The 17,662-nt window shown below is 40.8% G+C and overlaps 2 protein-coding genes across 5 annotated transcripts in view; one reads left to right on the top strand and one right to left on the bottom strand.

Moving 5' to 3' along the window:
* The window catches only part of NOX1 (NADPH oxidase 1), a 37,879-nt gene extending 27,100 nt beyond the window's left edge, over window positions 1–10,779 (top strand). The window contains exons 7-11 of one of the 2 annotated variants that reach the window (XM_085006851.1): window positions 393–628; window positions 843–1,005; window positions 1,412–1,558; window positions 1,757–1,881; window positions 8,406–10,779. In XM_085006851.1, the coding sequence (XP_084862977.1) occupies window positions 393–628; window positions 843–1,005; window positions 1,412–1,558; window positions 1,757–1,881; window positions 8,406–8,532 (798 nt within the window). In that variant the 3' untranslated portion in view covers window positions 8,533–10,779. The remainder of the gene's footprint in view (window positions 1–392; window positions 629–842; window positions 1,006–1,411; window positions 1,559–1,756; window positions 1,882–8,405) is intronic. The other variant, XM_003484140.4, reaches the window with a different exon arrangement.
* CSTF2 (cleavage stimulation factor subunit 2) overlaps window positions 9,126–17,662 on the bottom strand; it is a 31,888-nt gene continuing 23,351 nt past the window's right edge. For all 3 annotated transcript variants that reach the window (XM_003360388.5, XM_003135231.6, XM_005673758.4), the window contains 3 exons: window positions 15,833–15,943; window positions 14,686–14,811; window positions 9,126–11,705 (listed from right to left, as the gene is read on the bottom strand). In XM_003360388.5, the coding sequence (XP_003360436.2) occupies window positions 14,689–14,811; window positions 15,833–15,943 (234 nt within the window). In that variant the 3' untranslated portion in view covers window positions 9,126–11,705; window positions 14,686–14,688. The remainder of the gene's footprint in view (window positions 11,706–14,685; window positions 14,812–15,832; window positions 15,944–17,662) is intronic.

Below are 17,662 nucleotides of genomic sequence, written 5' to 3'. Positions count from 1 at the left end.
TCCCAGGCTAGGGGTTGAAGTGGAGGTGTAGCTGCAGGCCTACGCCACAGCTCATGGCAACACCGGATCCTTAACCCACTGAGCAAGGCCAGGGATCGAACCTGCGTGCTCATGGATGCTAGTCAGATTCGTTAACAACTGAGCCACGACACAAACTCCTCATTTTTTAAAAAATGGGATTTCTGGTTTCTCTTAAAGAATCAGGCAATCTGGCAAAGACATTCTGTAGTGCAACCATTGTCTGGACTTAGTGACTGCTGCCCGCCTTAGAAAGGACTTGTGCTCGAAGTTCACCACCATCAGCTGCCTTTCAGCTTTACTCATTTACTTTATCTGCCTGCCCCTGGTGCAATTTGAATTTGCCTCCTTTGGCCTCTGTGCTTCATTCATAGGTGGTCATGTATCCATCCAAAGTTTTGGAATTGCAGATGAACAAGCGTGGCTTCAGCATGGAAGTGGGACAGTATATTTTTGTTAATTGCCCCTTGATCTCTTGCCTGGAATGGCATCCCTTTACCCTGACCTCTGCCCCAGAGGAAGACTTCTTCTCCATTCATATTCGAGCAGCAGGGGACTGGACAGAAAGTCTCATAAGGGCTTTTGAACAACAGCATTCGCCAGTTCCAAGGTAGGTCCTTACAAGCAGCAGAGACCCAGACCAGAAAGCAGACAAGCAGAAAAGAGAAAGCAACCCTTCATTGAACCTTAAGTCTGGTACAATGGAATACCATTGAAATAAACAAGGAGCAATCAGCTGTGAAATAGTATGTCTCTGGGAGGATGTTTGAGGTTGGGGGTGGAGGTGAGACTTCATTTCCCTATTGTCTTCTGCCTCTTGCCAGGATTGAGGTGGATGGTCCTTTTGGCACTGTCAGTGAGGATGTTTTCCAGTATGAAGTGGCTATGTTGGTTGGAGCAGGAATTGGGGTCACCCCCTTTGCTTCCATCTTGAAATCCATCTGGTACAAATTTCGGAATGCAGATCACAGCCTCAAAACACAAAAGGTATGCTCCTGAATGCCACTTTTGATCTGGTCTGGGCCTGATAGGTCCATTGCTTTCATGGGCTAGGCTCTTTACAATTGGTAAGAGAAGTAACCCCTCCCTGGATTTATGCGAGTGAGTGATCACTTCTCTCTGCCAAAGCATCTGCTTCTATAGACTTACCATAAGAACTGGGTCTTCATTTTCAATTTGGAGTTAAAATCACTTGGAACCAAAGATGACTTTGGAGTTCTCGTTCCACAAAGGAAGTTGTCAGGACTGTGGACATTAATTCCACCTAAGATATGCTGCTCTGGAGAGGTGATTTTTCAGGTCACTCTTAGACCTGATCTACAAATACAGTGTATATGTACATAATCATTTAAAGGGCACTTCATAAGACTTTGTTCTCTTTTGATGATTCCAGATCTATTTCTACTGGATTTGCAGGGAAATAGGTGCCTTTGCTTGGTTCAATGACCTATTGGCTTCCCTGGAACAAGAGATGGAGGAGCTAGGCAAAGTGGGTTTTCTAAACTACCGTCTCTTTCTCACCGGATGGGACAGCAATGTTGTGAGTTCAAACAACACGTTAATTCCCATGTTAGATGCATGATGAATGTCAGATGAAAGCAGTGCATGCTGATTAGAAATAATCATTTTTTATGATTTCCTGCCTGCTCTCACCTTCACACCCAAGTTTAAAAGTGGCTGAAGGAAGAGACAGTTATCAGGACCTGCTTTTTCTAACTTCTTATTTCTCTGACTCCAGGCTGGTCATGCGGTATTAAACTTTGACAAGGCCACTGACATCCTGACAGGCCTGAAACAGAAAACCTTCTTTGGGAGACCTATGTGGGACAATGAGTTTTCTACAATAGCTACTGCCCACCCCAAGTAAGTGTATTTTCCTTTAGTTAGTTGATTTTGTAGAATTTGGGTTTAGGAGGTTTTTTTTTTTTTTTTTTTTTTTGGCTTTTTAGGGTTGCACCTGCAGTATATGGAGGTTCCAAGGCCAGGGGTCCAATCGGAGCTATAGCTGCTGGCCTACGCCATAGCCACAGCAACACCAGGTCCAAGCAGTGTCTGTGAACTACACCACACAGCTCATGGCAACGCTGGATCCTTAACACACTGAGTGAGGCCAGGAATCAAACCTTGCATCCTCATGGATACTAGTCAGATTTGTTTTCACTGAGCCAAGACAGGAACTCCAGAATTTGGGTTTAGGAAAAGTATTCCAGCATGTTGAACACTCTTGGGAAAAGGCCACTGGGGTCAAAACTATTTGCACTGATCTTAGATTCTTGCTTAAAAATGAGGAAGTTTCATCTGAGGTTTTAGCCAAATAAGGGTCTTGATTGATGAGAAGATGTTTGCTGTTCCCATAAACCCATATTCAAACAGTGGGGCAAAGGGACTTTGTTTAGGGCCAAAGCAATTCAGAGGTAAAAGAACAAAGCTGGAGGCATAACCCTCCCAGTAGACTTTAGATAATACTACAAAGCCACAGTAATCAAAACAGCAGGGTATTGGCACAAAAACAGACATATAGATCAATGGAACAGAATAGAGATTCCAGAAATAAACCTACATACCTACAGTCAATTAATCCTTGAAAGAGGAGGCAAGAATATACAATAGAGAAAAGACCACCTTTTCAGCAAGTAGTGTTGGGAAAACTGGACAGTTGCATTAAGTCAGTGAAGTTAGAACGCTCCCTCACGCCATACACAAAAATAAACTCAAAATGGATTAAAGCCTTAAATGTAAGACATGGAACCATAAAACTCCTAGAAGAGAGCATAGGCAAAACATTCTCGGACATCAATTGTAGTGGTATTTTCTCAGATCACTCTCCCAAGGCTAAAGAAATAAAAGCAAAAATAGACAAATGGGAACTACTCAAATTTATAAGCTTTTGCACAGCAAAGGAAACTGTAAACAAAGTGAAAAGGCAACCTATATACTAGGAGAAAATATTTGCAAATAACTCAATTGACAAGGGTTTAATTTCCAAAATATACAGACAGCTCACACAACTCAATATCAGATAAACAAACAACTCAGTCCAAAAAATGGGGAGAAGACCTAAATAGACATTTCTCCAAAGAAGACATACAGATGGCCAAGAGACACATGAGAAGATGCACAATATTGCTAATAATTAGAGAAATTCAAATCAAAACCACAGTGAGGTATCACCTCACACCAGTCAGAATGGCCATCATCAAAAATCTACAAATATGGAGTTCCCATTGTGGTTCAGTGGTTAACGAATCCGACTAGGAACCATGAGTTTGCAGGTTCGATCCCTGGCCTTGTTCAGTGGGTTAAGGATCTTGGCATTGTTGTGAGCTGTCATGTAGGTCGCAGACGTGGCTTGGATCCCATGTTGCTGTGGCTCTGGCGTAGGCCTGTGGCTACAGCTCCGATTAGACCCCTAGTCTGGGAACCTCCATATGTGGTGGGAGTGGCCCTAGAAAAGGCAAAAAGACAAAAAAAAAAATCTACAAATAACAAATGCTGGAGAGTGTGTATAGAAAAAGGGAACCCTCATACACTATCGGCAGGAATGTAAATTGGTGCAGCCCCTATGGAAAACAGTATAGAGGTACCTTAAAAAACTGAAAATAGACTTACCATATGACCCAGCAATCCTACTCCTGGGCATATATCCAGAAAAGATGAAAACTCTAATTCAAAAGGATACATGCACTCCAATGTTCATAGCAGCACTATTTACGATAGTCAAGACATGGAAGCAATCTAAATGTCCATCATCAGAGGAATGGATAAAGAAGATGTTGTATAAATAAACAATGGAATGCTACTCAGCCATAAAAAAGAAGGAAACAATGCCATTTGCAGCACATGGATGGACCCAGAGATTATCATACTAAGTGAAGTAAGTCATACAGAGAGTGACAAATACCATATGATATTATTTATATGTGGAATCTAAAAAAAAATACAAATCAATTTATTTACAAAACAGAAAGGGATTCACAGACATAGAACACAAACTTATGGTTAGCAAAGGAGAAGGGGGAGGAGGAGGGATAAATTGGGAGTATGGAACTGAGAGATACACACCACTATATATAAAGTGGATAAACATCAAGGATTTACTGTATAGCACGGGAAACTATATTCAGTATCTTGTAATAACCTATAATAGAATCTGAAGCTGTACTCCTGAAACTAACATAATATTGTAAATCAACTACAATTAAATTTTTAAAATGCATTGTTTGGGGCCTTATTGACCTCTACTTAAAGTAACAAGGGTTTGGAGTGTATTAACTAGTTAACTAATGACCTGCCCTTGGTATTCTGAGGATTTTGAGACATGCTTCAGCATATAGGAAAGTCTGGTGCTGTGAAATCAGCCATCCTGATGGGAAGGAAATTAAGCTCATCATGTTACATAAATTCCAGGCAGATAAAGATCAATTCAGTTCCACAATTATTGATTACCTTCTTTAAGGTACAGCATGCTCTATCCTAACAGCTTTTGGAGACTGAAAGAAAAATAGGATATGGGGAGTTCCCATTGTGGCTCAGCGAAAATGAATCTTACTAGTATCCATGAGGACGCAGATTCAATCCATGGCCTTGCTTAGTGGGTTGAGGATCCGGCATTGCCATGAGCTGTGGTGTAGGTCAAAGATGAGGCTCAGATCCTGTGTTGCTGCGGCTGTGTTGTAGGCCAGCAGCTGCAGCTCCAATTTGACCCTAGCCTGGGAACTTCCATATGCTGTGGGTGCGGCCCTAAAGAGACAAAAAAAAAAAAAAAGATATGGTTCTTGCCTTCAAGGAGCACACATTTTAATAAGAGATGCATACAATCAACTCAAGGGAGAATAATGCATGCCATGAAACATGTACATGGAGGAAAGGTCTCTGCCCTCATGGTGTGATCAGGAAAGTCTTCTTGGAAGCAGTGGGGAGAACACTTAGTGATACAGATTCATATGATCCTGGGTCCTACTGCTAGTTCAGACACTTTTTTTTTTTTTCTTTTTGTCTTTTTCCTTTTCTGGGGCCGCTCCCGTGGCAGATGGAGGTTCCCAGGCTAGGGGTCGAATCAGAGCTGTAGCCGCTGGCCTACGCCAGAGCCACAGCAACACGGGATCCAAACCGAGTCTGTGACCTACACCACAGCTTATGGCAATGCCAGATCCCCAACCCACTGAGCAAGGCCAGGGATCAAACCCGCAACCTCATGTTTCCTAGTCGGATTCATTAACCACTGAGCCACGACGGGAACTCCTCAGACACTTTCTAGTTCTGGGACCTTGAGCTAGAAAACCCTCTGATGTTCAGATTCCTCATCTGTAAAATGGGAGTTATATTAGTAAGTGCCTGCTCTACTTGCTTGCAGGATTGTTGTGAATATTCACAAGAGGAGAATATGGAAAGTGCCCTGGGAGTTCCATTTGTGGCTCAGCAGTCAACGAACACAACTAGTGTCCACAAGGACGTGGGTTTGATCCCTGGTCTTGCTCAGTGAATTAAGGATCTGGTATTGCTGTGGCTGTGGTGTCAGTTGGCATCTACAGCTCCAATTCAACCCCTAGCCTGGAACCTCCATATGCTTCAGGTGCAGCCCTAGAAGGTAAACAAAAAAAAAAAAAGAAAAGAAAAAGAAAAAAAGAAGCGCTCTGTAACCGTAAAGCAGCATATAAGCAAAAGAGATTGTTAATAATTATTATTATTGTTACTTGTCTTTTTAGGGCTGCACCCACAGTATATGGAGGTTCCCAGGCTAGGGGTCGAATCGGAGCTACAGCTGCCAACCTACACCACAGCCACAGAAACTCGGGATCCCAGCCACATCTGCAGCCTACACCACAGCTCAAGGCAATGCTGGATCCTTAACCCACTGAGCAAGGCCAGGAATTGAAACTGCGTCCTCGTGGATACTAATCAGATTCATTTCCACTGAGCCATGATGGGAACTCTGAGATTAATAATTATTGTGTTGAGTTGACCATAGTTGAAGTTGTGAGAATGGATGAGATTATTAGGAGAGAGTCGCAGAGGACAGAATATTAAGGAATGCTAACATTATGTGAGAAAGGAGAAAGAAGAGCTGGGGAAGAAGCAGAAGGATGTGGAAAGACAGTGTTATTAGAGGAGAGTTGTCAGCAGTGTTGAAGGAGTGGCAGGGCCCAGGAAATGCTTATTTAGTTTAAGGATGATCTAAGCATATTTATAGACAGATCAGGAGCCAGCAGATAGGAACAAAATGAATATACAAAAGGGCAGAGAGGGCTAGGATGGCCATAATAAAAGATGCACAATAAAAAGAGTTGACGAGGAAGTGGGGCAATTTTAGGGAAGTTCTTTCTATGTTGCTTGTGGGAACATGAAATGGTGTAGTACTATGGCAAAATTCTCACATTGTCTCAAAATGTTAAACATAAGAGTTATCATGATCCAGCAATTTCACTCCTAAGTATATATCCAAGAGTAATGACAACATATATCCACATAAAAACTTGTGCATGAATGGTAAAATAGCCAAAAAGTAAAAACAACTCAAGTTGTCCATCAACAGATGGACAAGACAAAACGTGGTATATTCACACAAGGGGATATTATTCAGCTGTTAAGGGGATGAAGTACTGTTACACGCTACGACATAGATGAACCTTATCTTTTTTTTTTTTTTTTTGTCTTTTTAGGGCCGCATCTGCAGCATATGGAGGTTTCCAGACTAGGGGTCAAATAGGAGCTATAGCTGCCAGCCTACACCACAGCCATAGCAACACGGGACCCGAGCTGTGTCTGCGACCTACACCACAGCTCACGGCAATGCCAGATCCTTAACCCACTGAGCGGGGCCGGGGATCAAACCCGTGTCCTCGTGGATACTAGTTGGGTTAGTTAACCACTGAGCCACGACGGCAACTCCATGGATGAACCTTGAAACAGTATGGTAAGTGCAGGAAACCAGATACAAAAGGCCACATATTGTATGATTCCATTTATATGAAATGTTCAGAATAGGCAAATCTAGAGACAGAAAGTAGATGTTACTGTCTAGGTCAAGGAGTGGGGGCAGTTGGGAGGAAATAGGGAAAGACCGCTAATGTGTCTGGGGTTTCTTTTAGAGAGGATGAAAGTATTCTCGGATTAGATATTGGTAATGGTTGCACAACTTTGTGGTTACACTAAAAACACTACCTGCAAACTCTAAAAAGGGGTGAATTTTAGGACATGTGAATTATATCCCAAGTAAAAGAGAGGAGAGGAAGGTGAGGAAAGGAAGGAGAGGGTGAGACCAAGAGCCTAGTTAGAAAGTCTATCCTGGAGTTCCCGTCGTGGCGCAGTGGTTAACGAATCCGACTAGGAACCACGAGGTTGCAGGTTCGGTCCCTGCCCTTGCTCAGTGGGTTAACGATCCGGCGTTGCCGTGAGCTGTGGTGTAGGTTGCAGACGCGGCTCGGATCCCGCGTTGCTGTGGCTCTGGCGTAGGCCAGCGGCTACAGCTCCGATTCGACCCCTACCCTGGGAACCTCCATATGCCGCGGGAGCAGCCCAAAGAAATAGCAAAAAGACCAAATAAATAAATTAATTAATAAATTCTAACCAAAAAAAAAAAAAAAAAAGTCTATCCTTAGCAATAAGAGCCACCACCTCTTTAGTGGGAGAAAATTTGGAGTGGGGATAAGGGCACACTGGAACGCTTTAATGGCAGCTTACACATCACATATGCACTTACTACGTGCCAAACATTTTTCTAATTGTTTTACATGTTTTTTTGTTTAAACTTTAGAACAAAGGTGGGTACTATGAGGTGGGCAGTATTTTTATCCTCACTTTACATGGGGGGTTATGAAAACAGAGACGTTAAGAAACGTCTAAAGTCACACAGCTGGGACAAGTGTCAGAACTCGGAATAGACAGCCTGGCTCCAGAGTCTAGCACTTAATCAGTATAGTACACTGCACTCCATCTCCTGACTACCTGCAGTCAATGGGGCTTGCAAACAGAAAAGGTGAGAAGACTAACATGAAGAACATGAGAGGGAGTCAATAACTGATTTTTTTTTTTTTTTTTTTTTTTTGCCTTTTTAGGGCTGCACCCTTGGCATGTGGAGGTTCCCAGGCTAGGGGGTCTAATTGGAGCTGTAGCTGCTGGCCTACACCAGAGCCACAGCAATGCCGAATCCAAGCCGCGGCAACGCCAGATTCTTAACCCACTGAGCGAGGCCAGGAATCGAACCTGCAACCTCATGGTTCCTAGTCAGATTCATTTCTGCTGCACCATGACGGGAACTCCAATAACTGAATTTTTATGCAAGGTTGTTGGGAGGAGCAGAAGCCTAGCAGAGGCAGTTTCTCCATTCCTGTGAACATCGTCAGCAGCCTTTGCCACATTCTAGCTCTGGTATCATTCTATCCCTGCAGGTCGGTGGTGGGTGTCTTCCTATGTGGTCCTCAGACTTTGGCAAGGAGCCTGCGTAAATGCTGTCAACGATATTCCAGTCTGAATCCTAGGAAGGTTCAATTCTACTTCAACAAAGAAAATTTCTGAATTAGAGGAATAAGGATGATTATGCATTTAGTCTCTCCTTGGTTATCTTCAACAATTTACTTGGTCTGGTCAGATTTGGGCAGCCACTAAAGGACAATATTATTTTCCTTTCAAGCCTTGACACCTTGGCATTCTTTTTTGATTGGATCCAATTTCTTCATCCCTGAGCTTCGCGGACCTAAGAACTTCAGAAGTCACAATAATTGCAAAGCCTTTATTAGGATCCTTTCTTGGGAAAACAACTGTAAATCTTTCTGGAATGCCTTAACTGCAGCAAGACAGATTTGAGTTACACAATTTAACCCCAAGTGGTTTTGTTGACTCCAAGAGTTGCCATCTCCTAGACTCTGGGTTACACTCTCCCCACCCTCCCATCCTCAAAGAAGATTTCTAGGTAGGGTGATTTTTTTAAAATAAAAATTTATTAAAGAATTAATGACAAAACATAATAATAAGCATAAATAGTAAAACAACAACATAAAATTACCAAGAACCCAATCCCTATATAACACTGACTATGTACATTCTGTTAAACATGGTCTTGATCCAGTGTGAACAGCAATTTATGCTTTATTTTTGTCAAAAATGAAGGATTTTCTTCTTTGCTTAATGAATGAATCTTTTGTTATTTTATTTAGGCTATTTGGGAAAGAAAATCTTGCAAGTATGCTAATTGTACATGAATTTATCTTATAATTGAAAGTCAGCTATGTTGCCATTAGCTCGCATCGTTCTATTGGAAATAATTACAAAAACTTGAATTCAATCTTAGGATGATTATTTAGTCAACAAGTGCTCTTTATAGTCATTTGTATTCAGGGGTTTATTAATGTCTAATTTTAAAAGAGATAATTTAAAATTTTGACAATTTTTTTTTTGCTCCTACATACCTATTCACTAGGGAATCATTCACCTCATGACATACACAAAATGCCTTTTCTTTCTCCTATCAAAATGCTTTTTCTATCTCCCACCCACCCAGTTCTGCAATGTTAGTAGTCACAGTGAATCAGCAGAAGGAAAGCAACCAGGGCCCTGAAAAGGGAAAAAAATCCATACTTCATTGTGCCCAAAGACAATTCATCAGATTTACAAGACTATTTCTACTGAATTAACATTATAGCACCTATTTCTCTACCATTAAGTGACCAAAAGTGAATAAATGGTTGTTTCTAATTATCCAGAAACCTACATGACTTGAAGGATTAGTATAACTAATTTTTTCACTCACTAGTCTGAACAAAATAAAGGGAGGTCATGAACTCATGGTAGCTAATCATGTTTCATTTATTAACTGGACATTTGAAAAAATACTAATGGATATGTCTGTAGGAATAGATTGGGATACCCCTGCTGTTGCTAATTTCCTGGATTTCAGCTATCTAAATTAAATTTAATAAGGCATTAGGAAAATGCACAATGGAACCTTGATGACATGGTTCCTATTAGACAACTGCTGACCAAATGTTAATTCGGTCTTCGGTGAGTTTGATTTGTTTTGGAATCTTAGTATTCCTTGAAACTTATAATAATGAGTCCCTAATGAGAAAGGCTTCAATCTTGGTTTTAATGCTAAATATACTGATACTTTCAAGATATGACAACCGCTAAAATCAACATATCAAGGCCTAGAATGTTCATGGAAGTAGGTAGGACAGAACGATAATAAATCCTACACGTAATCAACATTCAAGCCTGAACGGGGGATGAGCAGATACCCAGAAAATTCCTCAGCTGTTTTAAGCAAGTTTTTTTTCCTAGGTTGTATTATCAAGTATCCTATTCAGCAAATTTCTGTTGTAGTAAATGTTTAGGTGTCAGAGTAGAAAATCCCTCAATTTTAATGTCTCATAAAGTTGATTATCTTTGCATTCTTTTGCTTGACATGTAAGCAATATGCTATTACATTCTCTAAGCCTATGGCAGGCTTTTAATTCACTTGACCATAATCCTAACCTGGGGCTAGGACTCTGAGAATATAAATAAGCTCAAGAGTAGTTCCAGTGGAACTTTACTAATTAAGGCACCTCTTAACCTCTTGAGGTTGGCCTGATGGAGAGAAATCATGTTTCTCCTTAATGCCACTAAGAGAGAGAGAGAATACTAGGCCAGAAGAGCCATAGGTTAGAGCTAGTGGCACTAATTATGTTCACACCCATCTGAAAGGAAGCAGACATGGGCAGGCCTAATGAGCAATCTGACTGCTTATGTTTTTACACTTGGTCCTCGTAAAATAAATGAGAAAAATGTAAAAGTTTTAGTGTTTCTATGTTTTAATTCCCCAAATAAATTTAGTTACTGTGTAGGGTTACAGGTTAGCAATTATCTAGAAGGTAGGATGAAATTTTGACTTCTGTTCAGTTTTTATTTCACTTTGAACATGTCAAAAATTAGTGGCTTTCTTAACTTTTATTAAGGTCGACTACCCAGACTAAAGAGTTTTAGAACAGAAATGCAAATGTCAACAGTCCCTTGTGCTGTTGATGCACTCGAACCAGTGCTCATATATATCATCTTTGTCTTAACTCTGAACTATGCATGTGAATAGACTTGGTACTGATCAAAAAATACATTTTGATATTTGGATTTTTCTAAACTAAATACACTGCTCTGCTAGGTAGACTTTTTGCTTTGCTGGCCTTCTGACCATTTTACAGCTCTAAGCAGAAGCTATTTTCACCCAGTAGACTCAGAAGTTCTAGCAAGTTCTCAAAGGGCAAATCTTATTATTCTTGTTGGAAGCAAATTAAGCAAAAACTAAGTTTCAGAAATCACTGCTTCTGAGAAATTTTCAAATATCATCAAGAAGAATAAATGGTTAACTTAAAAGGAAAAATAGAGCTATGGCAACATAACACAAAGTACAATACTGCAGTAAGGGTAGAAAACAATCTAAGTTTTCACACCCTTGGGCTTTTTAAAAGCAAAAAGGTTGTGTATATCAATTTGCAGTATACTAAAATTGTGTTCAAAGTTTATTTCAAGTCACAGAAAATTTACAAACTAAGACAACAGAATGGACTGATTTTGTTCTGAGAGAAGGTGATGGGAGTCCTCCACCTGGCAGCAATTTGAGTCATTCAAGGGTTAGGATGTAGAAGTCATCTTTTTGCAACATTTCAACAAAGCTATGGAATTCATTTCCAGATTTGTTGCCAGGTATTTTTGGAAACCTGTAAGGAAAAGTTGGAAGAAAGCCATTAGAAGTGGAGACAAACTCTTCCCAAATATCAGGAAAAAAAATGTTTTTTAAGGTGGTCAGGAGGGAGACTATGCATAAGAGCAAGCCATCAGGAAGATTCCTAAGGTTTCTGCCACCTGCCTTCCCAAAGTAATCATCCCTCATGGCAGTTTCTCAATCTCAGCACTACTGACATTTGGGGCCAGATGACTAACTCTTTGTTATTGGGGGATGTCCTGTGCCTTATAGGATTTTTACTAGTATCTCTGATCTCAAACCACTGAATGCCAATAGCACACCATACCCCCTAAAGCTCTGATAACCAAAAATGTCTCTAGACATTTCCAAATGTCCTATATGGGGCAAAAGTACCTCTGGTTGAGAACCACTGATCTAATGGTAAAGATATATAAGCTTGTCAGTGATAGCAGAGATGGGTCACAACCAGCAAGGTACAAGATGGAGGGAGAGCCAAGATTTCAGCTATAGTATGTACAAATACCAGCAAATACACATTAAAACTTTGCCTGCATAATAAAACAGCATAGAACTCTGCACTTGCACATGTGCGTGTACACACACACACACACACTAATGCAGGTTTAAAAAAACGCTGAAAGGGAGTTTCCATCATGGCTCAGTGGTTAATGAATCTCACTAGAATCCATGAGGACACAGGTTCAATCCCTGGCCTCACTCAGTGGGTTAAGGATCCAGCGTTGCCGTGAGCTGTGGTGTAGGCCAGCAGCTACAGCTCCGATTTGACCCCTAGCCTGCAAACCTTCATATGACATAATTGTGGCCCTAAAAGGACAAAAAAACAAAACTGTTCCCTGTGGCACAGTGGGCTAAGGATACAGCACTGTCACAGTGGCTTGGTGCAGGTTCAGTCCCTGGCCCAGGAACTTCCACAAGTCACAGGTGTGGGGGAAAAAAAAAAAAAAGAGTTGGTGAAAGGTGAATAAGGTCTGTAGTCTAGTTAAACAGTAATGTTCCAATGTCAATTTCTTCTTCTTGCATCATAAACTAAAAAGGGATTGTATAGAACAGCTTCCCAAGATGTGCATCCCTGGGGGAAGCTAGGGGAAGAGTACATGAGGCTCTTTGTACTATTTTTCCTACTTTCTGTGAATTTTCAATTATTTTATTTTATTTTTTAAATTTATTTTTATTTTATTTTTTTGTCTTTTTGCTATTTCTTTGGGCCGCTCCCGCGGCATATGGAGGTTCCCAGGCTAGGGGTCGAATCAGAGCTGTGGCCCCTGGCCTACGCCAGAGCCACAGCAACGCGGGATCCGAGCCGCGTCTGCAACCTACACCACAGCTCACGGCAACGCCGGCTCGTTAACCCACTGAGCAAGGGCAGGGACCAAACCCGCAACCTCATGGTTCCTAGTCGGATTCGTTAACCACTGCGCCACGACGGGAACTCCCTCAATTATTTTAAAATAAAAGATAAAACAAACAAAAAACCCTGCCCCATGGGTTATGTGCAAATCTTTTACACGAGATTTCTTATAAGCGAGAATACACTATGAAAGAACTTTCAGAAACATTTTTTCTACTATCCCAAAACATAATTTTCTCACATTGTATGGAACGCCTTCTCTGGTATAATACATTAGAGAAAAGTAAAAAATTGATTCCTTTGAATATAATGGGTAGTTTATATTTTATTGAAGAAAATAGAATGCCGTGGGTATCTAGACAAAAAAAGTAGAGTACTGGTCATACTGGAAGTCTAGCTCTATCCACCTGAAGTTTCCCATTAAAGTTTAGTCATTTAAATTCTAGATATAGATATAATGCATACTTCCAATTGGGATGTTTTAACATTACAAATATGAGTAAAATATGATAAATTTAATAAAGACTTGTTAGTGTAAATGAGTTCACTATTATATAATACATGGATGGGAACTATAACAAAGATGGGGTAAAAAGTAGAAATTCAGGGAGCTCCCATCGTGGCTTAGCAGTAACAAACCCAAATAGTATCCATGAGGACGCAGGTTCAATCCCTGGCCTCACTCAGTGGGTTAAGGATACAGCATTGCCACGAGCTGTGGTATAGGTTCCAGACATGGCTAGGATCCTATGTTGCTGTGGTTGGGGTATAGGCCGGCAGCTGCAGCTCCAATTCCACCCCCTAGCCTGGGAACTTCCATATGCCTCGGGTGTGGCCCTAAAAAGACAAAAAAAAAAGTAGAAATTGAAAATGTGATATTCCAGCTGACACTGGGACAATGCAAACTTTCAAATGTTTTTAGAAAACAGAATTTTTTATGACATACAAGATGATGGGGAAAATTTTTTAAAAAGAAACACCAATACATGTAATCAAGTTCAGTCACATGATTATATTCCTTTTTACTTGACTGATGAGCAAGAAAAATAAGGGCAGCAGTGTACAGCACCTCTAAAATGTACAGAGACCAATGGTGATGGTGGACATTCACTACTTTAAAATTATGTGCTATAATAGTTTAACCTCATGATAGTCAATGTAAAATAATTACTGGAAAGTGAAATGTTTATACATTTTATTGAAATGTTTTATATATTCTCCATTTTTGATGGAATAGTTTGGAATAAAATAACAACTGATTCTAGAAGGATACACATCAAAATTATATTTAGGGGTTATGTCTAGGGAATGAGATTGAGGAAGCCGATCTTTTACCCTGGACTTTCTATATTTGATTAATTTTGTTAAATTGATCATATGTCACTTTTGCCATTAGGAAAAAAAAAGTTAAACTAGGTTACAATCAATTCAACAACTGAACAAATGTCTATCGCCTTCCACTACCATGATAGGGGCTAAGCTACTGAAGGTGAAGGGTCTAACCAAGGGGAGTGCAGGCCTCAGAGAATCTCGAGATCAGGAGAGTTTTGTTGGTTAAGCGTGAGAGTATATACCTCAATTGTACAAAGATCTTGTCTGACTCAGGCAGGGTAAGTCTGCTTACCTTTTAAGGCGCTCCAGTAGATTTCTGTATTTGTTCCTTTAAGATCAGGATACTCTGCCTCTGCTCAGGAGGCAGCATGGCAATCTGGTCTGCAGTTAGCTGAAGAACCTGCATGATCAAAGCAGCCTGTGCAGAGGAAAAATAAAGGTAGTGAGTTTTAATGACGGCAGCTCAAAAAAACCACCACTAGCTTCTGTCCAAAGAGACAGGATAGTTCACATATAGAAAAGAGCATACTAAAAAAAAAAAAAAAATTCAAATCTAACCAAAACTGGCTGGTGAGAAAATGCAAACTGAAAAGTGGAAGTACAATACCTAAGATGGAAAGACTCAAAATAGACACCTTCATGAAGCCCGAATTCTTGCAGACTAAGAATGATATCTGTGAAGTCCACAGGTTTTAATCCTGTTTTGAAAGTTTCTCCTTTTTGCAAGCTTCAGCCTTTCCATCAGATATGAGCTCCCCACAATGGTCAGATATAGACACAGAAAGACATACTCATGGGGAATCTGCTATTGTTTTTAGGTATAAGGTAGAAAAGGGAGGAAGAAAGGGATTTGGATTTACAGGTCAATCAGGCCTGTGCACCAAAAAAAATCTATTGGCAGATGAGTCTGAAATGTAAAATAAGCTGCCATTCACATACATCCATTTAAGAATTTTAGGACCAGGCCCACAGACTTTCAGATAATAAGAACATAAAGAGTTCTGAGAGTATAAATATCACTTACAAAGGGACTCTGAAGACCCAGGACCTCCATATAACTGTGACTGTGAAAAGAGGACTCCAGGGGAGTTCCTGTTGTGGTGCAGTGGAAACAAATCTGACTAGGAACCATGAGGTTGCGGGTTCAATCCCTGGCCTCACTCAGTGGGTTAAGGATCCAGCGTTGCCATGAGCTGTGGTGTAGGTTGCAGACACAGCTCAGATCTGGCGTTGCTGTGGCTGTGGTATGTAGGTCGCAGACATGGCTCGGACCTGGAGTTGCTGCGGCTGTGGTGTAGGCCAGAAGCTGTAGCTCTGATTCGACTCCTACCCTGGGAATCTCCATATGCCTCGAGTGCGGCCCTAAAAGACAAAAAGAAAAAAAAAAGAGGACTTCAAAAGACTTGCGCATATGGAGGCAGCTGGACTGCACTGCTTACCTTCTCGTGGTCCTGTGGAGTGACTTGGTTCTGGCCAGGACTAAAGCCGCCAGGCTGGCCTCCAGCCTGAATGCTCGCTCCTTGCATGCCTGCTCCCTGCATGACTGGGACCTATGTGTACAGAGAGAGATAAGGAGAGATTTTTCCATACTTCTCATTTAGGTAACCAGAAACGAGTAATTACAGCAATGTGAACAAATGTGACCTGGTTATGGACTTGAGTAAAAAATGCAAATTAATGATTCTGAACATCATTTCCTACTGTTAGCAACAGCAGAAGGCAGGGTTTAGCCAGAGATCAACTAGCAAGTCAGATGCATTTGCCTACAATAGCTCCAGCATCATCAACAAATATCCCACAGCAGGAGTTCCCTTTGTGGCTCGGTGGTAATGAATCTGACTAATATCCATGAGGTCTTGAGTTTGATCCCTGGCCTTGCTCAGTGGGCTAAGGATCTGGCATTACTGTAAGCTGTAGGTGCAGGTTGCAGATACAGCTTGGATCTGGCATTGCAGTGGCTGTGGTGTAGGCCAGCAGCTACAGCTCCAATTGACCCCTAGCCCAGGAATTTTTATATGCTATGGGTGTGGCCCTAAAAAGACAAAAAAAAAAAAAAACCCAAAAAACAAAAACAAAAAACCCCCCAAATATCCCACAGCACAATTGGATACCATCAAATCAATCAAAATTCAGCCAAATAAGCACAAGGAAAACTAAGAGCATCCTAGAAACTAGTGCTCAGTGGAAGTAGAAATGAAAGCTGACAGCTTCTAGTATAATGTCTGCTGGTCCACTGGGGAAGCTACATTCACAGGAATACTGCCTACCTCTAGTTCAATCAGACATTAGGTGGTTTGTCCCAAAGGGCCCTATCCCACAAGTAAGGCAGAGACCATTATAATGGCAGAGGCAGAAAGGAGATAGGAAGGCCTCTGGGGAAAAGACTGCTATTAGCCCAACATTTGCTCTTTATAACTTTCCATAGAGAATATGCAGCAGATGCTTTCTGCTAAATACAGACCAAGAAACATGACTGACTTGAATTAACGAAGTGCAGTTTTATCATGCTTATTGGTACTTAAGATCGTCAAAGCGTTTAATCTTTTGGAAGGCAACCAGAACCCACGGAAAAGGCCTCATAGCACCTAGAATAACTGTTAAAAGGTCCCTATGCTGCAATTATATTCACCCAGAGCTTAGGTGGTACTCTTATTAAACACAAATTGTTAGCAAACATGTTACCTGCTTCCCCAGCAGATGAGAAGCAGCAAAGCATAAAAGAAATGTAATAGGAATCTGAGTAATAGATGCAAACTATTGCATTTGGAATGGATAAGCAATAAGATCCTACTGTATAGCACTGGGAACTATATTTAGTCACTTGAGATGGAGCATGAATGGAGAATATGTGAGAAGAAGAATGTGTGTTTATGCGTGTGTGTGTGTGTGTGTGTGTGTGTGTGTGTGTGTGTGTGTGTATGACTGGGTCACTTCGCTGTACAGTAGAAAACTGACAGAACACTGTAAACCAGCTATAATGGAAAAAATAAAAACCATTTAAAATAAAAAAATAAGAAAGGGAATGTATATATATGTATGACTGGGTCATTTTGCTGTACATTAGAAAATTGACAAAACACTGTAAACCAATTATAACAGAAAAAATAAAAATCATTATAAAAATAAAATAAAAAATAAAAGATGTGGACAAATCATTAGGAACAGATACCATGACAGCAATGTGAAAAGCCAGGTGACAGCGTGACAGTGAAGGAGACCAGAAACCAAAACAGCAGATAACTATGCTTTCTATTATAGCATGTACAATA

The sequence above is a fragment of the Sus scrofa genome, chromosome X, assembly GCF_054392235.1.
Source record: "Sus scrofa isolate SSC_HxYL_T2T_F1_AM1 chromosome X, Sscrofa_HxYL_maternal_Yorkshire_Landrace_v2.0, whole genome shotgun sequence".
Taxonomy (NCBI): Eukaryota; Metazoa; Chordata; class Mammalia; order Artiodactyla; family Suidae; genus Sus; species Sus scrofa.
The sequence above is the reverse complement of the archived record's forward strand: the minus strand, read 5'-3'. Positions and strand labels throughout refer to the sequence as shown.